Source organism: Columba livia, chromosome 2 (genome assembly GCF_036013475.1).
Source record: "Columba livia isolate bColLiv1 breed racing homer chromosome 2, bColLiv1.pat.W.v2, whole genome shotgun sequence".
NCBI classification, from domain to species: Eukaryota; Metazoa; Chordata; class Aves; order Columbiformes; family Columbidae; genus Columba; species Columba livia.
Window position 1 is genome coordinate 92,415,472 of NC_088603.1, and position 27,825 is coordinate 92,443,296.

A 27,825-nucleotide genomic window follows, 5' to 3' on the forward strand; every position below is an offset into this window, starting at 1 on the left:
TAGATTTAAGAAAAAAGGGGATGAAAGAAGGCAGAGGAGGTAAGTGCAGCAATATTTGATTTCAGCTTTGTTGTCGCTGAGGGCAGGCAAGCTCGGTGTGACCTTGGAAATCCACCTGGGACTCTGGTACCTCACTATGGCTCTGTTTTACATTTTACTCGCCACCTTTATGAAATGTCATGTAATTAAACCCACAAATAATTGAAAAATAACCATTGGATTTCATTAGTTTAAACATGGCTTTTTCCCCCACCCCTTTTCTTTGAATTTCACCTTTTAGTCGTCAGAAGATAGGACGTAGAGGATCTGCAACTTTTCCATGTGCATTTATAAATAAGGATTTTTAAGGAGGTGGTAAACACACCTCAGGTTGAACAGTTCACTCTACAGGTGCTGTTTGCCTGAAGCAGCCACTTTTCATAGAGCACGTGAAGTGCATGGAGAGGTTTTGCTTGTTTTGTTAGTTGGATCATTTCCTTCAAGCATGTTCTTAAAGCCCTTCAACTAATGAGAAAACTATAAAGTGTTTCTTTTGGCAACAGATAAATAAAATATCATACTGGAAATCATCCCAAAAAAATAAGACATTCTCCGTGTTCAAGAAAATCTCATCTCTTACCTTCTTAAACTTTCTGGTCAGAGAACGAGTAAAAACTCCTCCTTGTGCTTCCTTGAACAAGGTGGGGGAAGGAAGGGAGGAAAGCAAAGCGAAAGGGCAATATACATGTGGTCAACCCAAAATTAATTGCTTTACTAATGCTACTATTCCTCTGAGTGACCTTCCCAAGGTGTTACCATGTTTACATTATAAGCTGGACCAGCTGCCTTTTGTGGGTTGCATGGTGGTAAATGCTGTTCCCTCCCTCTGACCCCGCTGAGGAATTCAGGAAGGGAATAAGAGAATTAATTGGGTCTTTCCTAGAGGCAGCCACAGCAGTGATGTGGGATACCTTGTTGCCATAAGGTTCATTGCAGGTTTGCAGGCTGATTTTCATTCCTATTTCATTTAATACACATATTGCAAGGAAGGGGAGTCATTTTTCTAAGGGAAGGTTTGGTAGGAAAAGAGCTCTCTACTAGTCTTTCTTGCTGAAAAGCAGCATTAGGAAGAATTGGAAGGTTTTGTGGGGACAGGGCTTGTATAGTCTGGAGAGTTTGTCTAGAGATTTATGTAGTTTGGATAAGCATTCTGGCTCTGAGCCTTTCTGTGTGTTAAACTTGAAATGAGATTAGGGAAGGTGGGAAAGAATAGACTTTATTTTTTTTAATGCTTGTACCAGCAATGTTGATTCTTTCTCTCGCCACTTCATATTTTACTTCTGTTTGTAAAGTCATTTGGATTGGATGCATTTTAGGCAACTTATTTATGTAACCAAGTTAGGTCTCTCCCAAGCTGATATGCAGAAATGGAGCTCTCAGAGGTTCACACAGAGCAGTATGTTGGACTATCAATGCTTTCTCGGGAAGATGTAAAATAGTTTAGTAGCGTTTATAATACAGTGGTTGTGAAATAATTTTTTACACATTTAAATCAGCTATAGTACTACAGTGTTGATTTTGTAAAGCTCTTTGTCATTTTTTACACAGTAGCAAGCAGCTGTCCTTATTTAACTGATAACTACCATTTACATTTATTTTTTCTGCTATTTGACCACAAAATGTGAATTAGTGGCTTTCAGGCTTTTCTGTTGCTTTTGTACTTTGTGCTAACATAAATTTATTTGGATCGAGCAGTGAGTAAAAATGAGTATATTTCAGTTCCACTTTATTTTCTTCACCAATAAAGCAACTCAGTTATTTAATTTTTAACTTTTCCATTATTTGTACTGTATGAAAAGAGAAAGGCTGTCTTTCTGTCTTGAGTAACCAAAAAGGATGAGATTAGTAAAAATTAATGCCCAGTTACAACTATAAAAGAAAAATAACAGCCCTTGAGATAGTAGTGAACATTTTGTGAAGGGCAAGGGCCCTTTCTGGTGAAGACAGCATACACTCACTTCATAGCTAATTGTATGTGGACACAAATAATTTTCCCCATTTTGTTTGACAACCTTTCATTTTTCAAGCACATTTTGTTCTGGATGGCAGTGATGATCTAAGGGTTAGCAATTGCTGCTTGCAGTATTCTCCCAGGTGTAAGGACATCAACCTCAAAAAAGGTGAGATGTTTGTTGAACAGGTGCATGGAGCTGAAGATGCCCTTGCAGTACAAGCAGAGGCTACAAGAGCAGCATCCAGGAGGAATGATGGCCTGGAGCAGATCAGAGGCCTGTTGTCTCCCCATCTCATAGTCTTCACTTGCTAGAGTTTGGTGTGAAGAGCAGCAGGTTGATCATCATTCTCTAAGATTCTGGTAGGGTGATGAGAAACTTTTGGAGTTTGGTGACCTTTTATCAGTGCCGCTATTGAGGAAACAGGGATAAAAAATGGAATTCTCTCAAAAATGGAGAATAGATTTGAGAATCACCAAGCTGGGTGTGATGGGTGTTGAGTGGTGTTTTGAGGAATATAGGAAGTAGCTCAGGGATATTAAAATTCTTTGATCTACGAAGTAGATTATTGTCCATCTGAAATAACCCTTGCTCCTTCAAACTTCAAGTATTGTTGTAATGATAGTCTGAACTTTTAAAATCATGTCTGGTGAACCAATTTCTGACAATGTGACTTCTGTTATGAACCAGAGATGCTTTGTAGATTTGTTTGTTGTTTTGCTTTAGGGTGTGTAAATAGTTAATAGGAGAAGTATTTATTCTTTTAACTTAATTGGCTAAACCAGTCCTCACAGTTCAGGGGAAAAAAAAGGATGGTAGTGTCACTCATTTGAAGGTTCCTGATGTGGAAGGAGAGAGATCTTAAGCGAACCTCTGCCATGTTATTAGTATGTAATGAACCTACTAGGTGGGTAATTTCCATTCAACTTTTAAGAAAGTATATTTATGTTCTCTTTTCACATATATTCATTGTTTTTGGGGGGCTACCATACTGTACAGAGCTGATCCCAAACTCAGTGCAGCTCTTCTGTGGATATCTAAAGTACTATTATATCAAAAGGTATTCTCAAAAATCAGATTATCGAGTTACTCGAGTGTGACATCCAAACCTAGTAGAAGCCTTGACTTCTCTGCAGAACAGAATAGAATTGTTTCTTTACCTCGTTGGTGTGCTATGCAGAAAATGTATTTAGGCCAGTGAAGCACTCACTATATTGATGAACATCATAGAAAGCACTGCAGGAAATGAAATATTCTGTCTTCACAGGAGGTTTGCACTAAAACATTTCTGGGACCACACACTGAGAAAGTGCTTTTTAGACAGTATTTTCCAGCCCTTGCTTTGGATGAGGTAGCACTCCAGAGCCCAGGAATAATATTTCTTGAAATTGATTTTGACATAGCTAAGTTTGTACACAGACTAGGCTGATTGAAGTTTTCTTCAAGAATCTTAATTCTGTCATTTCTTAAATGTCAAGTGCTTGAATTTTGTGTGCCTAATGTTCTTTTAACTTCTTTCCAAGTACCTAGAAACTGCTAATTACCCATGGTGTATTTGTCTAGATCACGGACTAACTGTGCCATAGACGCATAGCCTTCTACACCAGTTTTGCACAGATGGTTTAGGTTCAGTCCACATCACTTACTGGAGAAGTGTTGAGCAGAAGTCTCCATGATACAGGACTGGTTTGGGTCTGGAAGTAATTTAGCTGCTTTCATGTTGAGCAAGAGGTGATTGCTCACAAAGCAGAACTCAGCAACCGTGCTCCAAACTAACACGAGGAGCCATTAAACTCCTCTGCCTCCAAGTTGCCTCTGGGTCGCCTTCTTTAGTGTCAGTGCTATCCTGGGATCCTGGTTCGATGTAACTCTCCCTAATGGAGCGCTGACCAATAACATGGTTGTGGAAACATGCTTGCATTCATACAGGGGTTTGCCAATAATGCTGTGGTCACTGGATTGTAATAAAATCAACAAAATGGAAGAAAATCACCTAAAAATGGTTTTTGGAAATAAAATGTGGTTGTTCAACTGCATTACTCATTTCCATAGTTACTGGTAAATAAGAAATGTAGACCATCAAACTTTGCTAAATCTACCACCTTCACTTTCATGTTTATCCAGTACATGATTATCTCTGCTCTGCCACCATACAAGTAAAAACTGGTCACCAATGACAGACCTCACGTTTTTAGGTCAAACAAGCTTACACTCTCAAATATTTTTCTTTTGTTCTGCATAGATTTTATTCACTTTTTTATATGGTAAGGAAATAAAGTGAAAAGCAGAGATTCTGTAAACTGTATTTCTGTCAATCAGAAATTAGGATTTAATACGTTTTTGTAAATGTATCTTTGCCCAAGGATTTTGAGAAGGAAGGGATAATGGGGTTGGTATGTGTTCTGCTTAGCTACTCACCTATCTAAATTCAGTCAGAGAGAAGTCTGAGCATGACACTGATGAAGACGATTTTTCTCTGTTTGTCTTCTAAGAATTGCTGTAATAAAATGGGATTCAGTATTTGAAGGAGTTCTCGGTGTCACTGTGCTGAAGTGGAAAAAAAAAAAAGAAAAAAGAATAGAGGAATTAGAAGAGAATTACAGTTAATTTGGGAGGAATCTTTGCTCATTATCTGAGATAAATGAGCAGAGACACAAACCAGCATTTTCAATCAATATTTTGGAAAAGTGTGAGCTCTGTACTTTAAAGGGATTTGTAATGATGTCTCTTCCCTGCACCTTTTTCTCATGGGAAATCCACTTCAGATGGGAGATATGAACTTGTGACTTGAGCACGTTCTTTACTGTGAGATTTGAAAGGAGACTGTATAATCCTAAATTTCACATAGCAGCAGACACACTTGAAACAAAAAGAATGAAAAGGCACGTTTAATGAAGTGTTGTATAAGTTTGCCTTCTAGTGCTGACTTCGGCTTTGTTTAGTACTTGAAGAATAAAGTCTTTCATTAATTTGTCCTAACAAGCATAAATTCAGGAGATGAAAGTGAATTCTTTAATGACATGCACATTACTGCAGGGTGGAGTCTATCTGAAATGTTAGACAGAGGCTGAGCATGCTGAAGAGCAATAAATATCTGAGAAGTATATCAGGAATTCAGTTTCGGCATCCGTCACGGTGTAATTACAATGAAGAAAATTAAAAGGATATACTCGTTCTTTTTTTTTTTTCCAAGGCAGTTCAGTGAATAAGAAGCGACATGCATTTTTTTCTTGAAATTACTTGATGTTGGGTTGTATCCCTCAATAGACAAAGAGATCTTGATTCAGTCAGCTTTTATTTTCAGGCTGTTTGATTTTAATCTTTTGTAGTCAGCAGGCTGTGGTGAGGAGGCTGGGATGCTGTGAGAAAGCCTTACTTGCAGTCCTTCTTTGCATTCAAACCGACATGCTTCCTTCTCCCACTTTGCTTAAGAATTATTTTAATTTAGTTGCTGAATTTGAAGCATAGTGAATTCGTATTTATCCTACTGATTTCTGCTCTTGAGTTAGTCCTTCCTGAGCATGGAGGATGCTTTTAATGTGCTATTCATCAACAATTTTGGATCATTTGGAACAGTTAGGAAAAATGTCACTTTCTGTGCTCCTCTACAGTGGGTGCCCTTTAAATTAATCAGTTTCAAGATGTCAAAATCATTGAAGAAATTGTAAGTTTATATTGGAAAACATTATTTTAAAAAGCAATGCTGCTTCACCTTTTTGCCACTAACATTTCCAACACTAGTCGAGTGTCCCCAAATGATCTTAATACTTCTGTGCTGTCTGTTCACTCTTTCCATTTCAGTCGGTTGAGGTGAAGAAAGAAGGCGCATCCCTTTATAGGAACTTCCAGACTTGTCTAAAATCTGGTATCTCGTCACTTTAGCAACAAGTATTGAGAAATGTTTGAAGTGATACTTACCTAAGGTGTTTTGGAGTTCTTCTTAAAATAATGTTTCTTCTTCTGTTGTGAAACTTCCACACACAGTCCTCTATTTTGTGAGGAGAGGGAACACCATTTACAATACATTGCCACGTGAAGAAGCGATGTGAGAATTAAAAACCAACTGGATATAGAAAGAATATAACTGGAGAAATTAATTTGTATCTTTTTTTTTCTCGGTGCAGGTCTTCTGTGATATTCCCCAAGCACACCTTAACGCTACCAGCTAGAATAAACAGTGTTTGAATTTTACTGAAAACTGGAAGGCTACCTTAAGTGTCACTTTTGGCAACTTGCTTAGTTTCCTGCAAAACTCTCAGTGGAAGGTGATGTGCAATACCAGCGGTAGGGTTACTGCTTTCCGTGACTGTCATTCATCTTTGGTTTTTAGCTTTTCTGTTCTTCAGGAATATAGTGTATGACATTTTTAGAAGTCCATGCTTATTGAGCATATGCCACCGTATATGGATTTTACAGACTGGCTTTTGAATCTGAGTAGCAGAAGTATTAATAACTTTACATGCCCCTGAAATTGTTTTGACTCTTTATAAGCCTCCCTGCCAACGTTCTAGTTTAAGTGTATTTAGCTTCCTTACTAATTGCAATGCTCTTATTTCAGGATGCTAAACTAGGCCCATACCTGTCCAGCATTGCACTTTGGGGAATGAAGTTGAGCTGCGATCTTGGGCAATATCAATGCTCATGATAGGAACAACGTGTTGCTACAGGGCAACAAAAGATCACTGATCAGTGTTTGTGCTTTATGAAGACTGTGCTGAAGTCTGTGGGGTAGAGCAATGTTTGACCTTTCAGCTTGCACAGAAATTGCTTTTCTTTTATTCCTCTCATTCTACAGTAATTCTTGCTATCCTTGTGTTTCATATTTCTGCTTCCTGACAGTCTTCCTTTTTGCTTAGGAAAAATGTAAATATTAGGAAATGTGGCTTTATTTGCAAGAAAAACAGAAATGAGAATCCATTCACTTCAAAGCTGACAGGTTTCATCCTGGAGGCTTTACTGTTGTACTAACAAGAAATAGCTTTGATCACTAAAAATGCCCAGTATGTGAACACTTTCACCCTACTATATGTCCGTTTTCTGCTCTACTGTTAGTCCTCTCGTTAAATGATCCAGCTCTGTTACCCCTTGATTTTTCTTTACTGTCCACATACAGCCAGAACCCCAAGACAGTGTCCTTTTTTCCATAATCACTGCAGAAGTGCCTGACTGCAGTCAGTGATGATCCTATTTGCACATAATAGAAAAAAAACATTGTTTAATGTATTCCCTCAAGGTTTTCTCTGCCCTGGGTACAAAGGCTGACAGAGTCTGACAGTCAAAATAGGCTGGTTTTGCTCAGACTGAATCCTGATTGCGTTTTTTTTCCAAACCCGTATCTGACTTCACGTCGTTTCCCAGTCCGAATGCTGAGTTCATTCTCAAGGCTCAGCTTTTTGGCATGTAAAGGACATGCTGGAATTCCAAACTGATGGGCTGTGTGTAATTGATAATGATTGATAAAAGACAGCTAGCACCTGTGGGACCTTTTTTTGTGCAGGGTAAATAGGTGTCTGAGGAGTTCAAGAAAGGGAGCTGCAGAAATTATCTTTTCCATTCTGCAAAGGTTGGTTTGTGTTTCCCTCTTGTACCTTCAAAGTCAGGATTAGTATTGTTTACACAGACAGTAGGCTTATGTTCATCATGATTAATGGGGAGGCAAAGGCCTTGAAATCCATCACATCTAGCACATTGCCAGACTAAATTACTCAGGTAGCTCCCAAGTCAAAGGGCTAAGGTATCATGTGTTAACTTGGGAGTCTTGCTAAGTTTCCCTAATTTAATCCTAAACTTAAGGTAAATTTTCTTTTCTGGTGTCTAGCTCATTGTAGTTATCATTTCTTGACTATGGATTAATCTTCAAATTAAATTCAGTTTAATTCCATTTAAATATTATGGGAGGGACTAAATATACAATTGGAAGGAGTAAAGAAGACAGAGCCACACTTCAGTGGTGCATAATGAAAGGACAAGAGGCGAGACGTGGGCAATAGCTGAAATACAGGAAATCCAATTTAAGCTTACACGCCAAAGCAACCCAAACCAAAAAACCTGTGAGGGTGACTGAGCACTGGCACAGGTTGCCAAGAGAGGCTGTGCAGCTTCCACACCTAGAGATATACTAAGGACCCAACTGGAGAAGAGTCCTAAGTAACCTGCTCTGGGTTCCCCTGGTTTGAGGAGGGGCTTGGACTGTGCAATCTCCAGAGGTGCCATTCAACCTCATCCAACCTGTGATCCTCTGATTCAATTTTACAGCTGTTGTAAAGCGTTTGTATGCCTAAGCATGATGAATACATTATAAAAAGTTGAAAATACAGTAAAGTTGATTATTCTTCAAAATTAATGTGTAAACTATTTTATTACAGGTGAGTAGAGACACCTAGTCCTTAAAAACAGAGCTTAATTTCTGCCATAAAATCAAATCACTTTTCTTTTGTTGCAGCATCAGTATTCAGTGCAGACAGTCATAGCTGAGAGGTGGGCGTAAGCCCATGGGGAGTTAATACTTTAGTATTTCCATGGATAGTGTCCTGCACTGGCATGAGATGCTTTTGCAGAATGCTTCACCTCACAAGAAAATCTTTTTCACGATCTCACCATCATGTCCCACTCCTTGAGAAAGGAACTTTTGTGGGCCAAAGTGGAAGTGCCCTCAGAAAATACTTTTATAACTCTAGAAATCTAAATTATTTAGAAAAATATGTAACTTCATACAAGCTGCCAACTCTGGACTTGGAGCACTCAGTTAAGAAGCAGCTGCGTTAATTCAGCTCTATATATACATATATTATAATGTGTCATCTTAATTCGGGGCTACCACACATTCTCTCTTTCCAAGGTTTTGCTTCATGAAGCAACAAGGATGGTGATCTTTTAAAATCATGTAGTTCACCTTTTATTTTCTGTTTTCTTTTGTCTTCTTCCCTTGTCTGTTCTCCTGTCTTCCTTTCTTAATTATTCTTTTTTTTTTTCTTTTTTCTTTTTTTTTCCCCCATACTTTCATGCTTTTAGTCAGCTTGCAAAATAATGATCTAATACTGGAGTAGACTTGCTCATTTATATATTAACAAGGTATTTTTATTGCATATTTCTTTTTAGTGGTGAAATGCTTTACCTTTTGCTCTATAAGCTTTACGTAGTTTATTGTACCTTGATAAGTGTTATTAATCTTGTAAAGCATGCATTTAATATGTGAGGGCTGCAACATAAAATAATGATTAAAATAATTGTGACTAATTGTGGAAAGCTTTTATAATGCTTATACGTAAGCCAGATTTCAGTTCATATAAAAAGGCATTCAGCAGGTTAACTGCTGGCACAGTCAAGGGAGAGTCTATTTGTTCTTTGTGATCAGGTGAATTGTAATAAAATTCGCAGCAGATAGGTTGGAAGAGGTGCAATTCTGATGTGCTCCTTTGGTTTTGATGGGTCTTGTGCAGTGTCACAGATCTTGCGGGGTGTGTATAAAGAACCAGCTTTTGCTGAAACACTTGAGCTGATGGAAGCTGCTTTATGCCCTTTGACCTTGCTGTGTGCTGTTTTCTAAAGAGAGAAACAACAGAGGGGACGGCCGGCAGAGGAAACATGAGGAACAGAAAATCCCTCTGTAAGAGGTTTCTGCAGTGTCCTGGACACACCATGTGTTGGCCATCTCTTGGGGAAGGCCTGTGTTGCTCTTCACTTGAACCTTGGGGACACTGAGAACCATTGGGAAGGTGGCTTTAGGGAGAGCAGATGTGAGCGTATGAGGCTGAAACACTAATGAGAGCCCTTCTAGTTAAGGAGCCTCAGAACAGTGAGTTCTGGAGGCACTGACCATGCAGGGAGCTTTTCCTGAAAAAGAGAAAGGGAGGGGACCCACACTCCCACCCCCGAAACCACAGTCACAACCTGCTTTCAAAGTGAACAATTAGGCTTGTAAATCCTTTGTGGTCCCTACGCCTGCTTTATTGCCCAGGTATTATCAGTAGTCAGTTTCTGAGGACCAAAAACGTTTGTCTTGTGTTCATTGTGGATGGCTTCTGAGTACCTGCAGCACAAATAGCTGTAAATGTCATCGAGACTTCAAAATTTTGATACATTTTCCCAGACCATTGGTCAGTTGCATATCTGCTCTAAGTCAACGGTTGGCAGTCTATTCCCCTTTATTTTCGTGTAGTAATCAGCAATGAAAGAGCATTTCTGTGGAGTGGGTGTGAGTCAAAAGGTTTAGCACACTGCTGCTGTGTAAGATCGTTCTCAGGAGCAGAGGCCAGGTCATCTATTCTGTCTGATGTCACCTCTTAGAAGCAAGGAGCTCTGTTGCAATTTTGTAAGTTTTCAAGGAGCTGGGCGGTACAAAAACTGTATTTAAGAATTATTTCTCATCAGGGAAAACACTATGCAATATTCTTGGATAGTGTGTAGACTATAAGCTCTTCCCCGAGGCCATGTGTGCAAGCGCTGTCTGTGGGAACATGGTAGAAGCAAAAGTAGAAGCTGCTGATGGGGCTGAGCTGAGCTGGACATTGTGTGTTCAGGGCAGTCTCACATGGTAGCTCAGCTCTTGCCTCTCTCTAGTGAGGAAACACAGAAAAAGAAGTTTGAGGTAGTGGGTTTGGTTTGTAGTTTTTGTTTGTTTGTTGTTTGGGGTTTTTTTGTTGATGTTTCTTTGTTTTGTTCTTTTTTGTCCAGAATTATCACCTAGTGCTTTGTAATAGAATACTAGATAGCTGTAATTTCTCCCTCCTGGGATCCCCTACTAGACTGATACTGAAATTTTGTTCTTGATTGGGATGTTTACTTTGATGGACTGTGCCTTTTCAGTGCCTTTTCTGTGCCTCTTCAGATAGTGTACGCAAGCTAGTAATCTGTTTTCAAATGGAATGAAGGCCATCACACAGATTCTTACTTTCTCATTGATGGTGAAGATTTTAGCTAGCATTGGGGAAGATGACTTTTAGCAGCTGATTCTTCTCCCTTAGCTTCATCACAGTTCTGTCTGTCATTCATGCTTGCACGTTGTTGTGTACAGCCATGGTTGCTGGTTATGAAGTACCTGATGAACGTGGGCCAGAAGCTTCTTCAGGAGCTGAAACCTGTGGCAACAGGATTTGGTTTTGGACTTTTTCACCCTGTACCTTTGCTTATTCTGATGAAACAAATGCAATCACAAGATGCATCCCTGCTGTAATTCTTGATGTGATGAATGGAGTTTTGACTTGCAGGAAACTGTAAGCAAGCAGTGTTTCTGCTCATTCAGTGCTGTTTTTTCTCTGAGTTAGTCTTGTGGTAAAATACAAAGCGGCTAGAGCAGATTAGAGAAGCAGGTGTGTGGGCAAGAAACAGCTTTGAAGTTTTCAACACTTTTGGTGGGAAAAAATAGACTTTTACTTGAAGTGATGTTCATCACAGTGATGTTTTGTGCTAGAGCTTTTCCTCTTTGGTCCTGTTAACTTCATGTAGGAAAGATCCCAGGAGAGTATCAGTGCCAATACTGGCAAGTTTTTAGAGGCTTTCTTAAACCGCTTATTTCGCAGAAATCTATGAAGTTTCTGACGGGTCTGTCCTTTTCAAGCCTAAGCCTTTCCCCTAAGAAATCCAGCAATTTTCCACTTGAAAACAACTATGGGTAAAGTCACACACTACTTTCACATAAGATGAAGAGTTTGACAAGGGTAGTGGGAACAAAGAAATTCCAAATTAAGTCTGCTCCATATTTAAACTCCCTTCTCCCAGCCCCCTGTTGCACAATAGCAAGCTTTCCTGATGCAAGTAGGTTGTTGATATACTTCCAAAAAGAATTCCAGTTAGCTGAGAGATGGGATTAAATGGATTAAATAGCCTCCTCGTTTTTCAGTGAAAAAAAAAAAAAAAAAAAAGTAATTCCGTTGAAGGCACATACAAATGCAAACTTAAATGATTTTGGACCAGGTTGGCCTTCTGAAGAATCTCAGGTTGCCTTGCAAATTAGCGTGCCCTGCCTTGATGGGGCTCTGCGTGTTGGTGTTGGGTGTGTGGGTGTGCCCCACATGAGTGGGGTGGTGGGCGAGTGAAGTTTGCACCGTAGCTGCAGCAGTTTCACAAGACTGGGATCGTGGGCCAGAAGGCAGGCTATTAGTTGGGCAGAAAAGCTGCAAAGATTATAAAATGGTGCAGAGTCTTCTGTGGCCAGTTCATCTCCATTTACAGCAAAACTGGTTTACCCTACTGAGCCAGAACCAAGCCTTGGGAGTGTCCAAGAACCTCCAGCCTGCTCCCCCACTTGTGTTTTTGGCATCCTCTTCTATTTTGCCTCTGTGTTGTGTGGTTTCTTCCTCAGCCCAGGCACTTTTACATGGTATGAAGAACAGCATTCTCGTTCTTTTAGATCTTCTTGTGGACTTCTTTTCCTAAGAATTTATAAGGCATCAGTTCAATACAAAGAACATAAAGATTCTCTTCCTCATAGTGAAAGCTGATTTCTCCTCAACCCTGTCTATCATGGCTTGCTTTCATTTTTCTGACCCTGAAGACAGAAAATAGAAACATGAAGCTCCATGGTAAGGTCTGTCAACTGCTGATAAATTAATGCATAGCAAATAATTACTGGAGTCGTGACTTGTATGTGGATAGCATGACTAGATAGCAAACCTCCTATTTTCATCTTGGTTGTTTCACGAAGTCCTTTGTAATTCTTTGTTCTGTGAAGGTTACTGGCCACTTGTTCAAGCAGCAGCAGTAGTAGTGGTGTTTTATGTGTTACTAATTTTTCACCTATATCCAAAGGCCCATTCTGTTACTGGAAAGCTATAGATACTACTGTATACTTAGATTAGCATTGATAATGAATAAAGGTGGTGGGAGGGGTTGGAAGAAACAAGATTAGTGGTAGCAGATAAAAATTGTCAGGAATCCCTAAAACTTTTTTTTGTCTTCTTTCTAAGGTTTAGTAATTTGCCTTAACCTATTGCTGTTACAAAGAGTCACAGCTAAGAGACCAAAGACTAATGCATTGCAGATCTCACACATCTAGTCTAACTGGTCTTAAGTATAAGCACTGGAGTAATTTTGTATTATGTGCATGTTTTCCTTTTAAAAGCAGACTTCTTGCTGTCTTTGATTTCTATATTAATTCGGAAAGCATGCGCCAAGAGCAAAATTTGTTTCACGTTTGTTTCAAACTCAAATTCCTGCACCCACAACCAAAGAATTTTCATGAAAAAAAATAAAAGGTGGGGGATTGGTGACCTTATTATGACTGGATCTCATCCTGATCAAGAGCCAAAATCATTTTAGCATGGAAAGGAAGTAAAAACATGACTTAAGAGCTTTCTCTGATTACCACTGGGGTAGCAGCGTTCTCCACTTTCCTCTACCTGCAAGGAAATGCTTCAAAGCAGCCATTGATTCAGGCAGTGTAATTCTTATCTCTGTTCACTGACCGGCTTACATCTTTTATTTTACCTTAACAACTTGGCCCTGTGCCCCTCCCACCTGATTTTATTCACTTGAGACATGTCTTTGGAGGGTGATGAATGATTGCTTCCTGGAGAGGAGGAGCAGAGAGAGATGAACATACCCCAGTGGCAATGCAGCCTGCCTGAGATACGAGTTATCTTCTTGCCATAGCCCTCTTGCTCCTTTTTTCTCTGTCTTCGTTAACCATGTAGGGTAACTTTGCTTCTTGCTTTGTGTAGCAGATTAAGTAAGGAACATAAGTACCTAAAATTAGTACCTCGGGGTTTTTTTAACTGTAAGCTGACCAACTAGAGCATAGGAAAAAGCAGAAGACAATGTAAAAATGAAAGTCATTGAAAGTTATCTGCTTAGCTATAGGAGTACTTAAGTGCTTGGCTAACACTCATGTCTCTGAAAATCTGCCCTCAAGGAAAACGCTGCTGCACCTGTGCAAAAGTTAGCAAACATTCAGAATGTGTTTGGAAGACAATTAACATAGTAATTTTACTGACCCTGTGTATTTTTCCTTTTTTCCCCCCATAAAGCATTGTACTAGGGGCTCATCAGGTTGTGCGTTAGATAATTGAGTTGTTATGCCAACAGGCTGTGCTGAAAGATGTTACATCAGTGATTTCTTTTTCATCCCACTGTGCTTTGATCTTCTGCTATAAAGCAGAAGATCTAACAGTGGAAACTTTTGAAGATGATGGATGAATTTTGCTAATCCACTTTTCATAATCCTTATGAAAAATGTCTGTCCTTATCAGTCAGAAAAGATTTAATAGCTGTTGTATCTAGAAAGTCTCATATTATCAGGATTGCAAACTATGGAATTACTGTTATGAAATATTTTACTAGTGTGTTTCTAAATGTTGTCATAAATGCTTTAGAATAAATGAATAAAGAAGCTTCTTTGTTAACCATGCTTTGTTGTATTTTCTCACTAAAATGCAAAACTCATTTGCAAGAGAGCACTGTGCAGTGGTGAATATTTGCTGTCCTTATTGGTGTTAATTGCTCTGCTTTAATTTTGTATTATTGGAATTCAATGAAATGGTCAACTTAATCCAAATACAGTAATTCCAGACATTGTATGGTGCTGAAACAAATGGTAAAAGTTTGTCTCACAAAATAAATCATTGTAGCTGATGGAACTGTTGCAACAGTAAGCAAAGAGAATACCGTTTGCGGATCACGGGGCAAGAAAATGTGGCATCTTCTAGGAAGGAAAAGAGTGTCTGTGTTTGTCCCTGGATAAAATTCACACTTATCCACTGAAGTCAGTGAAGGTAGTCCAGTTGCCCAGGATTTCATCCAGCACAATCTCGCCAAATAAATCTTTGTTAGTTGAGCTCCCCAAGTCTCTGGAAAACTCTCCTTATAAAAAATTGCCAGCAATGCTGAAGATTATAAAAAGTATTCACCAGGTCTGATTATATTTTATCTCTTTTCTTTACAATAGCTTTGGGCCAGATAATGCTCTATGTTGACGGGATGAATGGAGTCATAAATCATAATGAAACCATCCAATGGCTGTACACACTTATTGGGTCAAAGGTAAGACAGTCTCCAAAATTCTCATTTATAAGTTTTTTGTGTTCTTTAAATGCATTTTATTTGTATTACTTAGACATTTATGGTATAAACAGACTGTGTGTTATGTTCTAAATGAGTATATAACACTTTGCATGGAAACAAGGGCACACTGAGCTGTTATTTTTTTCTACTGTTTTTCTACTTTTTTGTGCTGTTGGCACATGCTCTGCTCTTAAAAGCAAAGATATTGAACATGTCCTCATTACTGTCTGTGCTGCTATTGTAGTTGACATTGGAGAAGATGTTTTAGTCTTGCAGTTGCAGTTCCCAAGACATTCTTTGGAACCCACTTTTCTGGGGAGTTTGTTCTTCCTTTCCATTCTATGAATGCAAATCCTTTTCTACACTTTCACCATTCTACACTGCTCAACTTTGCTGAGCACCGGGGAAGAACAATTCAGAGTGACTTCCAGAATGGAATAGAATTGAACGGAATGGTTAGAAGGGACTTAAGACGATCATCTAGTTCAACTGCCTGACCAATTCAGGGCTGACCAAAAGTTGAAGTATGTTGTTAAGGACACTGTCAAAATGCCCCTTAAACACTGACAAGCTTGCAGCGTTGACCACATCTCTAGGAAGCCCATTCCAGTGTTTGACCACTCTCTTGGTGAAGAAATGCTTCCTCATGTCAAGTCTTCTTTGGGCCTGAAGAGCCCTAGAAGACAAATTCTGCTACCAGCCTACAGGTGATTCTTTGTTGGTCCTTACATACAAGGAGGGAAAAGGTGAAAGCCAGAATATGTGCCACCTGGGCTGGTGTTCTCCAGTGGAGAACTGATTTGTATTGTGCATGACCCACTTTTAAGGCTGTCTTTGCTGGAAGTTAAAAAGGAAAAAGAACACAGATTTTGCTGGCATGCCATCTGGTAGGGCTGTAGGGTAGGTAAACCCATAAATATTCACTGCTGGCTCCAGCTTTAGGAGGTTTATTAAGGCCTGCAGGGACTGCTGCCGCTCTTGACATGTAGACCTGCCTGGGTTAGATCTGTATGACACAATAGCTGGAATAGGGCATGTTAGCTCTTGTTAACAACTCAAAAGTCACCATAATTGGTAGAGTTGAATCCATAGTTAGAATTACTAAGACATTTCCAGGAACTTTCCCTCAAGTGTCCCTCAAGCTGTTGGATATTGTAGTGACACAGAAATGCTACTGCTCTCCCTCTTTCCCCCAAGAACTTTCACGACACAAGGGAAAAGAGACCTCAGTGTCCCACAGGCCTTTTTTAACCACTACAGGATTTTTTTCTCTGATATCCAAACTTCACTGCTGCAGCCAATTATCAAGTCAAAGAACAGATGCTGCAGTATTGAACGAACTGATTGCACCTATATTGGTAGATATGTAAAAGAATAATTTTTGTTATCTAATCTCAGTCTTGCAGGGTGTGGTTCATGTTTGGTAGAAGGTGAAGAGAAACTTTTTCTCTGCATGAAGTGTTCCACTGTTGGCTGGGCATTATGCCAGGCAGTTTGCCCTCTTGAAACAGGAAATATTAGCCACAGTTGGAAAAGTGGTGCCAGACAATGGTTTGGTTGGTATGGATCCTCATTTTCTGTGGAGCGGATAAAAGAGACAAGCAAAAAAGAAAAAAAATACTGCCATGTCTGTGATTATTTTAACTCTGTAATGCACCTAATGGGAGCAGGATGGGGGAGAAACATGACTGTATTGCTACTTTGCAGGTTAAATTCTGCCTAGATTTTCTTGACCAGAGTGCTTCAGCTCTTAAGTCCTCTAGCTCCTTTCTCCCTCCCCCATTGACAGCTCAAGCGATTATCTCCGTGTCCTGGCTCAATGCCGGCAGCCGAGGAATGCATGCAATGTGCTTTGAATAGTTTGGTTTCAGGTAGCATCAAAGTTGCTTTTTCATTATTCTTTGACTGTCTTAGAAGACAGTCCCTGTCTGTGTGCCAGAAGTTAACTGAAGGTAAGGCAGGCTTACTGTCAGAGTGCGGTGGGACAGCCGCTCTGTGTGCTTAAAGGTGGTTTTGACTTTCTATGAAAAATGAACCCCTGGAATTTGCAATGGTCCTACAACCTAATTTGCAGCCCTGCTATGCTGCTGCCTTCTCTGCAGCAAAGGCAGCGAAAAGGAATAGTGAAACTGCCAATTAAGTCTTGGGACAAATCCCTCTAATAGGATGCAGGAGGAATACAGTCATTCAGCTGCCACAGCTGTCACACATAGTTTCTTGCCTCCTCAAAAGCTCTGACCAGGTTTAATATACTCAGCAGTGGAGGTGATGGAATATTTTCCTTTTTTTTTTTGGTCAAATTCTGTAGTGGTTTTGACCCTTTACTGTTGCTTGCTCTGCTCTGTGTAGGGCTGCTGGCTCTGTGGCCCTTGCTCAATTGGAGTAGTGTATTATTGCATGTGCACACAGCACACATCTTTGGCAGAGCACCTTAGTGTCTGTCGAACTCAGCACAGCAACAGCTATAATTTTGGCACCCAGCTCCAAGTTCACTTTAGGCACTCAGCAATACTTCTGTACAAGGATAAGGGAAAGGGGCAGGAAATAAAATTTGAAATTAGACACAAAGCAGGACTATAAGCAACTTACTCAAAGCCTGTCTAGATTCTTGTCACTGTATTCCCTGCTATTGCTAGTTCTGCTGCAGTTTCACCCATCTAAGTATCAATAGATGGTCGTGTAGATGGATTATCAGAAGTTGCTGATAATTTCAGCGCTGTGGTCTGAATTTCAGAGAATCACAGAATGTCAGGGATTGGAAGGGACCTCGAAAGATCATCTAGTTCAGTCCCCCTGCTGGACCAGGAACACCCAGATGAGGTTACACAGGAAGATGTCCAGGCAGGTTTTGAGTGTCTCCAGAGTAGGAGACTCCACAACCTCCCTGGGCAGCCTGTTCCAGTGCTCTGGAACCCTCACTGAGAAGAAGTTTCTTCTCATATTTAAGTGGAACCTCCTGTGTTCCAGTTTGTATCCATTGCCCCTTGTCCTATCTTAGTCCTTTCCTCGTAAGGGAGGTGCTCCACTCCCTTAATCATCTTTGTTGCCCTGCGCTGGACTCTCTCCAGCAGTTCCCTGTCCTTCCTGAACTGAAGGGCCCAGAACTGGACACAATATTCCAGGTGTGGTCTCACCAGGGCAGAGTAGAGGGAGAGGAGAACCTCTCTCGACCTACTAACCATACCCCTTGTAATACACCCCAGGATGCCATTGGCCTTCCTGGCCACAAGGGCACTGGGAAGGTGGTTAAAATTCCAGCAGTGTGACTGCTTTGCAGCTGCTGTGCTTAAGTGAGAGGCACCAGTGGTGTCAGAGTGAGGAACTGAAAAGTGGGAAGGAAGTTTGTTTTAGATGACTCAATTGCTAGTGGGCAGAAAGAGCCTCCTGTTTCGGATTGGTATTATATAGGCATTACGTTGGAATTTTAAAGTTAGCAGGCTCCCCATTCTGCCACATTCTTTAAAGAACATTTTCAGCACATCCCATACTCCTAAGGCTGCTGCTGCTCTTTCGCAAGATGTGTGACCACACCAGTGTGTGCCAGTGGCCTGTCACGGGCTGGCTGTGGACCTCTTTCCAGCCATCAATGACTAGTACATCCCTGGCATAAAACTTTTACAGCATAATCCCAATTTTAATGTACATTACTACTATTTCATCATTAGTTATATAGGCAACAATTCATCAGTCTTTCCCTGTTTGACAAAGCATTCAAGTATGTACTTAATTATAGGTGTATGGTTACATGTTGTTGGCTTCCAGGGAACTTTAGTACATAACTGAGATCAGCACTGTACTGATGTGTGGGTGCAAGGGGAGCACAGCCAGGCAAAGGCTATGACCATCTTATGTAAGCTAGAAGTTACATAAATAGGAAATATCTATGTCAACCAAGTTTTCTTTTAGCATTCATTGGTAGCATGGAACATTCGTGGAAGATAGTTTGATTTTGAAAAGACAAAACGAAGGGTCAATTAATGTTAATAGTGCCTTCAGAATTGGTCCTTAGTTGTTTGTTTGTTTGTTTTTTTAAAAAGTGGGTAAACCAACCTGTCAAGGGTGTTACCTTAAATGACCATGTGACGTAGCATGAACCTTGATTGAACATCCCAGCATCTGGAAAGTGATACTTCATCACTTTCTTGGTGTTTCTGCCAGCTGTTCGTTGCTCCTGCTAAAGCTGGAATTAAGTTTTCGCATCGAACTGCATGTTACATTTAGCCTGGTTGTAAAGGGACTGAGACATTTGTCCATGCTGGCAGCTGGCAACCCAGAGCCACGTGGAGCTCTATGGTGGATCACCTCTAGGTAGAGTCTGGATTTGATGGTAAGGGCTGTTGGAAAACTTCTCTTACCCAAAACAAGGGACACCAGGTTAAAGATATTTATGCACTAAGCCATATTTTGTCCTACTAATGTATTCTTCATCTGTTAGTATGTATGAGGTAATATACATATTGTCTTTAATATACATTGGTATTCCCTCTGAGCTGGTAATACAAAGTATACGATACCGTACCAGTGCTTTACCCTCTCCAGGACTAGCTACAGAGTGTTTACAAAAAGTACATTTGTGAATCAAACAACTTGGGAAAGAACCCAGGTGCTTATATCATCCACTAGAGAAGCAAATGTTCCTTTGCATCACAAACCCACAGGCTTTTTCCTCCCCACCTCCATCTTCAAAGGCATGTCTAAGGCATTAAGTGGTCCAAAACTTGAGTCTGGTTTCACCTTTTCTTTCCCTCCAATTCTGACTGCTACTGATAATGATTATTTTTTCCCATTTGATGATCCAGGCTGTTCTAATTTACCCCAGGGGAGCTAAAGCCCCTCTTTGGCATTGTTTTTGGTGGAAAGTAATCCATTTTCAAAGTGGTGCTCGGTAACCTCAGAAGACTGGGTGGAATGCTGGGCCTAGGCTGATACAACAAGGTTGATTAAAGATTCCTATCTCACATCTTGTTTTAATTTTTTTTCCACTTTGCTTCTGTCTGGGTCCTAGGTTGCAAGTTTAAATACCGATTTAACTAGCAAGTTGTTCTCCGTGCCTTGTGTTAATCTTTTGCTTCCCTTGGTATTGAAGCAATGATGGTTTGAATGTTTTAAATTTATTTTAATCCAAAATAAGGAAGAAAAAAAGAAAAACTACAACATTCAAACAGAAAGTTGTTGTAGTGGGTGATTTTGTTGATTTCAAAAGGAAAGTCCAGTGGAGCTGTTTTTCCTGCACAGTGCCAATGACATGTTAAAACACGTACACAGTTGGTAAGTGATTTCATGAGAATGCTGAAATAACATTCTTAGTCACAAAAAGCAGTAAAATTGTTTTAACAAGTGAATTATTTAATGTATGTAGAGGTAAATACCCAGTTGAAGAGTTTGATTAAATCAATCTCTGTCTCACCTTTACACACATGCTCAACTGAAGTCATAAGCAGAGCAGAGAATATCATATAATTTGAATTTGTACTTTTCCTCAGGAAATTTCTCACCAAATCTTATGCAAATGGATGCTAAATTTGGTCTACAAATATATACCAAAGACTGGTTTGTAGTAATGGAGAAAGTTACAAATGTAAGACACTTAACAGAAATGAATAGGACTAAAATAGCATTATAGCATTAGTAGTACTAAAGCCCATTGGATTAGATCATCACCAAAATTGGGTGGTAAACTCTCTTGTTGAGGGTCTTGGAAATGCGTTGTATTTGTATCTCATTAATTTTTCTGGTGACATATTTTGAAAATCATTGTGTGTATGGATGACCTTTTCTGAGCTAGCATTGCCTGGATGGTGAGAATGAATACGAATACACCTGGTTTTCATGAGCAGCAGGCTTTTCTGTTCTGCACTTTATTCTCAGTGTGTTTGGAAGGTGATCTAGAAAAGCTGGCCAGCTAAGAGAATTAAGCATCCAGGAAAAATTACACAGCTTGGGGACCTATTGTGATTAATATCACATGTTGTGTTCTTCTCAGTTTGCTGCCTTGAGGGTTAACAAACTCTCTTGCAGCCTCTGACAAATGAAACAGCTAACGCACAAGCTATATAGGTTGCACTGTCTCTCTTACCTCCAGCCACAACTCCGATAAGCCTGTGGTTTTGGTCTTTTTTCACATCTAGCCCAGGTAAAAATGTTGGTTAGGTGTCAGTCTTACAGGCTTTCAGTCACCTTTGCTTCCTAGAAGGGTTCAGAGCAAAGCTGAGATCTCCCCTGGACCCCTAAAATCACCCATGGGCTGCCCTGCTTTCAAGACCTAGAGCTACAACTGCTTTGACTTCAGTGAAACCGTGAACATTAATGTCAGCTTAGCAGCTGGCTCTTAAATTTAATCCACTGTGTATTTGGCCATTGAACTATCGTTATGAAAATGGTTGTGCAGGGGAGAAACAAAATCCTGGATTTATAGGAACTTAACTTTCCTGCTTCCTGCCTCTCAAGGGCTTGAGCCAACGCTCACCAAGGTCAGCAGAGATCTTCCTTCCATCTTTCACTCAGAATCTGTAACAGCACTGTTGCATGAACGGAGTTTATTTTGAATTGTATGTAATTAGTGCTTTGAAGATAAGGATCAGGCTGTTGCAATAAACTTGGAATAGGATACGCCAGCCAGTGCAGACTACATTATGTGCTCGCTTTGGTCTGTCCAACTCAGCAGACAGACTACAGCTACAAGTGCTGCTCTTCTTTACCAGCCGTATTTGTAGGCGAGTTTCAAAGATGTTCCATCAAACGTGAGAGTTTGCAGAAGCCCAGTCCTGAAGCAATAACTACTCCTGTAGCTGCATCTGTTGCATTCCCTTCTGAGTATTTTGAAGGGATAAATACCCATTCTTCTGTGTTCAAAATGAGCTCTTGTAGATTAAAGCGATACTAGAAAACACGCAGTTCCCCCGCATCATATCAGAGATCTGATTTCAACCTGTTTGAAGTGGAGAATGAGAAAATGTAATGATTAACTGCCAAAAACAAGGAAAATGTTCAGGCCCAACTTTTCACTCAGTCTCATCTGTTCCAGTCTACATGAGAAAATATCCTGTTACCAATTAGTGAAATAGATCCAAATATTTCTAGACAATAGTGTGCATCTATGCAGATGTACACATTTTTTATTGTAAAAGAAAGGCATGAAGAAAGAAAAAAACAAGTGTTATACCAGAATTAGGTAGGGGGAAAAACAACCTAAAAATCAATGCAAACTTTTAGAATTACTCTCTCAATGCAGTAGTTCAGTGTCACAGATCTGTTAGCATTCACATTTGTGAGCAAATTATTGTGCCTTAGGCCCTGGCTATTAGTATTTTCTATGAGACACGGGTGTTTTCTAAAGAGCATTATGTCAAGCATTCTTGTGAAAGGAGAAGATGCAGTTGGAAAGTTGTATTGAGGGGTAAGACTACAGAAAATGAAGCCTGCTTTTTCCAGCATACCAGTGTGAGAGGTCTTTGACTAAAATCAATTGCCTGAAGAAGAAATATGGAAAATTTTCAACCATAAGTTGTCAGATGGAAAAGAGTGAAGAAATATGAAAAAGTTACTTCAAGGATAAAAAGCAACTGGTTATAATCCAAGCTTGTAGTATACACCTGAGATTTTTATGCTTATTTGAACACAGAAATCAACTTGGCCAATACAAAGCACATCACAGTCATTATGCCAAAGCTTTTTTGGGATGGCTAAGTAATCATTTTGCAGGGTAGAAATATCATTAGTCCTAAGTTAAGAGTTTAGTAAGGTGCAGTTTAAGGAAATATACCAATGTCTTAAAATTAGAATAAGCAGTTATGTCTGAACCTTTCCTGGAAGCACTGTTTCATGAACTTGGATGCATAATGCTTTGGTTGTCAGGGTTACCTTTGCAAGGTTACCAGTTTTTCTGGTCTCTGTTGCTCTTAGGTGAAATGAAGGAAAGCTCTTCTGGTGCATAGTCAATTGTGGAAATGCTACCAAACTCAAATTTGTTAGCTCAGACCTTTAGCAGAGGTGAAGTGATACAGATTTTTTACTCTATTTTTAAATAAATGTATGCAAAAACTCAAAATGATGCTTCACAATGGCATACTTGCTTGGAATTTTGCAAGTGTTTTTTTAATCTTAATTTCCTTTGTCAGGCCAGCTATGCGATGTTAGCTGTTTTTAGCACTGTCACGGAATTAGGATGCAGACTGTGCAGTTAAGTGCCTCTTCATGCAGGCACCTACATAGAATCATAGAATTATAGAATCATTGTGGTCGGAAGAGACCCTCAGGATCATGAAGTCCAACCATAACCTAACTTTAGCACTAAACCATGCCCTTGAGAGCATAATCTAAATGCCTTTTAAACCCCTCTGGGGATAGTGACTCCAGCACTTCCCTGGGCAGCCTGTTCCAATGCCTGACAACCCCTTCTGTGAAGAATTTTTTCCTGATATCCAATCTAAACCTCCCCTGGCGCAACTTGAGGCCATTTCCTCTCATCCTATCACTTGCTACTTGTGAGAAGAGACCAACATTCTCCATGCTACAGCCTCCTTTCAGGTAGTTGTAGACAGCAATAAAGTCTCCCTTCAGCCTCCTTTTGTCCAGCCTAAACAGCTCCAGCTCCTTTAAGTGTAGGCATCCTGGTGGGAAGCCCCTTGACAATCCTTCCTTGGTCCCCTGAGCCCTGTTCTCCAAGACTGATACTTTGTTCTGCCAAATGTGACAGCTTCTGACATTGGAAGAAGATTTTGGATGCCATTTTCAGTCTAATACGACCATGTACATTATCAAATATGACTATGTTAAACTAGCTATTGTGCCTGTCTATTGGACGACTGATTCTAGTCTATATATTTACTCTCATAAGTAAATGGATATCAAAAATCAAAGTTGTAGGCTCATGTCGGTAGCAAATATCCTTTGGACTCTGTCCTTGTATCCCCATTTCAGCAGGTCACTGGGCAAGTCCTTTCAGCTGCAATCTGCAGATGTACTTCTGTGTAATGAGGCCTTTAGTCATAGTGAGTGGGGCCCGTGTCTGTTTCATGTGTGGTACATGAGATAGATCAGTATGAAAAATAGGAAAATGCATCGTGGTGAAGAGTATGTTTCCAAAAAAGGTCAAGTACAGGTACCTCACCTGTACTTATTGCCAAATCATTAGATTGTACCTCTTCCCCTTACCTGGTGAGGCTGGCATAAGAAACAAACCTGGCATCCACATCTCCTGAGGCTTAACTAAGTGTTCTGAATTTTAGGCAGGGCCTTTGGTTGTTCTGCCAGCAGGAAGCACAACAAGGTGTGTGTGTGCTGAGATGACTCCAGTTCTGTAGGAAGAAAGGAGGTGGTCAACCTTTTGCATTTTTCATTGCATTTTTCTGGGGATGTATGACCGTTAAAGAGCATTATGGTTAATTTTGACTTATTCCCTCAGATTCAAAGAATGTAGGTAGTCTTTCCTTATCTTAGCAGAGCTTACATATTTATCACAATACCCTACGATATTCATTCTGTGACAAGCATAGTTTAATTCATTTATAGGATACGTGTAGGACGCTTTTGTTATAGATTATAGTAAACTTTTGGAGACTCAGACTTTGTTACCCAGTTGCTTCTTCCTGTCACCTCTATTTTGATGATTATTGAATTGTTATTGAAGATTTCTAAGAAGAACTGCACTGTTGGTGTGGATACATTTTATGCGATTTTGCAGAAATGCAAATACAGTTTGTGAGGAAACAACAGCAGGAATTCTACCCAAAGTCTGTTCAAATTATTGGCTGTGCAAGGATCTCGTGCTCCTCTAAAAGTAAGAATTGAATTCACTGTGTACTCCTTGTCTGCTGATGTGAGGCATGTAGGATCCATGTTTTCTCGTAGAGCTGTCCGGCTTAATCTTCTCTCTCTCTCTTTTTTTTTCTGAATGTCCTGTCCCTTTGGAAACTCATCAAGACAGAAACCAAATTACAGGATTGCCTTTCTTTTTCTTCTAAAATTTGCCATAGTTTTCTCCTTAAACCAGTATCTGTCCTAGTTGCCATACATGTAGTGCAGTAATGGAATCCTGCCTGCAGGAAAGAAGGTGGTATCCAACATTTTCCACAGCGTCATGTAAACCAGATCTCAGACAGTTCAGCCAACACAGCAGTTAATATACCTGTGTTTTGCTTGTAGCTTACCCTGGAAGAGTGGCCCAGCTGGAGAGGGACTCCATACATTGGGAGACCCAGGCTGAATCCAGCTTCCAGGCACATTCTTGAACCAGTTTCCAAATCCTTTTGTGCCCTGGTCCCTCATCTGGAAAATTGGTATTTGGATTTTAGAGCCTTGGAGGAAGAACATGAGGGAGCGGAAGGCCAGATTATTGAAGATAGATACGTAGGTGAAAGTTTAACCTAATACTAATTGTTACCATATCTGTCCTTCTGGCATCTCTCAAAAATGCTTGCCATTCCTTTATTTAGACATAGTCATCCTTTAAAGCAACAGCTACTAGCTGAAGGTATTTGGATAACAGTAAAAAATATTCTGTATCAAAAATGGAAAACACCAGAACGTATATGATAGCTTTATATTCAGCATGTAGCACACCCCAAGGAATGTCTGAGTTGCAACTAGCTCAAGTCCCTGAAGTTGCCTCACCAGGTTATTGCCCTGGGACTCACAGTGGTGACCACATAGATTTTATGTTGGGCTCCTCAGTTACAGGACTGGTCCTTAGGAAGGAAAATGTCTGGTAAAATGTGTGAACTTTGATTGCTTTTCCTAAAATCAAAAGAAAAATTCTCTGATATGTTTTCCTTTTTTTTTTCTTCCACAGTCCTCTAGTAGTAGATTATCCCATATAAAGTCTTTTCGGAATAATTTCCAGCATACCAGCAGGTTCGCTAGCTGGCTCCCATGATACACTGAAATGAGTCTCATCTGGATGTGCTGTGTACTCTCTTTCCATATTCTGATCCTCTTTGATCACAGCAATTGAACAAGGAGCTCAGATTCTTCTTGGTTTACCCCCTCTATCTCTCTACTGTTTTCTTTTTTGAAGACCATGTTAATGAAAAACAAGAATGTGGTGTTCAATATAAAACATACTGTTAATACCTCAGCCAGCGTGGAATTTTTATAGATTGGTCTCTTGTATTTTTTTAATTTCCTCTTCTTATTAAAAGACACAGAACTGTAGCAAATATATGCTTTGTCTTGTTTGCTTCCAGCAGTGCATAGCCGCTACCTTCTTTAGTAAGAAAATGAAACCATTCTCCTCAGCAGCCATTTTTTTCTCCTCTGCACTTTAAATTTCACTGTGTGGTTGTGCAAGCACATTATTGTTGTGATTTTGGAGGGAAATGCAATTCTTTGCTCCCTTGCAGTTTGAATTCTTCCCCAGTCAAGCTTTGCATATGACAGCCTTTCTTGCAGAATATAAACGGAAAGAGTGAAACAGGACAGGAGACCCCTGCACGTATTAATCTGTGGTATTGCCTCAAAATTGTTAATCCCATGAGTTTCTATTCAATCCATTTTCCTTTAAATAGAACAGAATTCTACTTAATTTTTTTTCCCCCTCACCTGTGTCACTACCACTCTGTGGTTTGCAGGGCCCTGTGCTCAGGTCATTGCTGCTTTTTGTGTTCTTCATTGTGGTCTAGCTTCCCCATGTACATGTTCTCCTCCTGTTTGATGTGTGTTGGGCTGCTTTTCCTTGCATAGGGGAACTGTAGAGCCCTCTGTTGTAAGGATTCTGTGTGGCTGTAAGGAGAAAGACATAATAGACCACCTGAAGATAGATTTCTTTCCAGATCCGCACTACCTGGTGTGGATCTGACAGTGAGATTTGTGCTAATCTTGCTTACAATCATGATATACCTCAGCTTTCATCACTGCTCTGCCTGATGTCTTTTCTTGTTTCCTTGTCATCCCCTTCTGATGTGGGGATGCAACGTGAATGCCCAAGTTCAGTTTCTGACAGTGGAAGATCTTCATTCAGAGCAGAGCATCAGACAGAAAATGTCAATTCACTAAGTAGAAATTGCAGCATATGTCAAAGAGGACAGATAGCCTTGCTGTTTTCTGGGGTGGGTTTTGTATAGGAACCGCAAGTGCTCAGAGAGTGTCCCACAATGTTAGGCCACGGGACAGGATCTGAAATCTGAGCACAAGATTTTCCTGACATCATCACCTGATGTAGTTATACTGCAATTACTCCTCTGGAGGGTTGTTTTCTTTTTCTTCCCTTTTGCTCAGAAGGGTGGGTTGGGGTTATTCATCATTTTTGGCTAAACCAAGTTATGTGGAACAGATGGACATCACAAGACTGCCTTTACCTACAGGCCATTAGCACAACATATTTTGAGAGATCTGAATAGTTCAATGCCAGTCTGCACCAGTTATGATACTATGGATGTTAAAGCACTAATAGTATCCTGCTATTTCAGTTATTCTTTAGTTACAGAATAAAAATGAAGTCTAAAAAAGTATCCTTCCCATTACCTCCCCTTTCAGAGGGTTGACTTTTGAAGTTTTTGCTGTAGGTTGCCCTTCCTCGTGGAAGTGAGTTGCAGTTTGAGAGGGAAAAAGCAATGTATTTCACTTGTTGGAGCTTCAGGAGATTTAAGACTTACCCTTTCCTTTAAAACTGTGCTTTCAATTCGCATGTCTGATTTAATTTTAAATCTTACTTTGTCAATAAAAATAGTTTGCTAGTACACCCTCTATCTTTAGAACCGAAGGAAAATAGAAATTTTGAAATCTTTAGGGCAGGTATTAGTATCAGCTGCCTCCATCTGAAGTTCCTGGTTTCCTGCACAGGTATGGGTGCATGCAGATGAACGCTGACACACACATTTTCTCTGACTGCTCTAGAGAAGCA

The 27,825-nt window shown here is 40.0% G+C and overlaps 1 protein-coding gene across 14 annotated transcripts in view; it reads left to right on the plus strand.

Moving 5' to 3' along the window:
- Positions 1–27,825, plus strand: part of FHOD3 (formin homology 2 domain containing 3) — a 385,520-nt gene that overhangs the window by 207,613 nt on the left and 150,082 nt on the right. For all 14 annotated transcript variants that reach the window (XM_065052812.1, XM_065052801.1, XM_065052803.1 and 11 more), the window contains exon 6: positions 14,872–14,966. In XM_065052812.1, the coding sequence (XP_064908884.1) occupies positions 14,872–14,966 (95 nt within the window). The remainder of the gene's footprint in view (positions 1–14,871; positions 14,967–27,825) is intronic.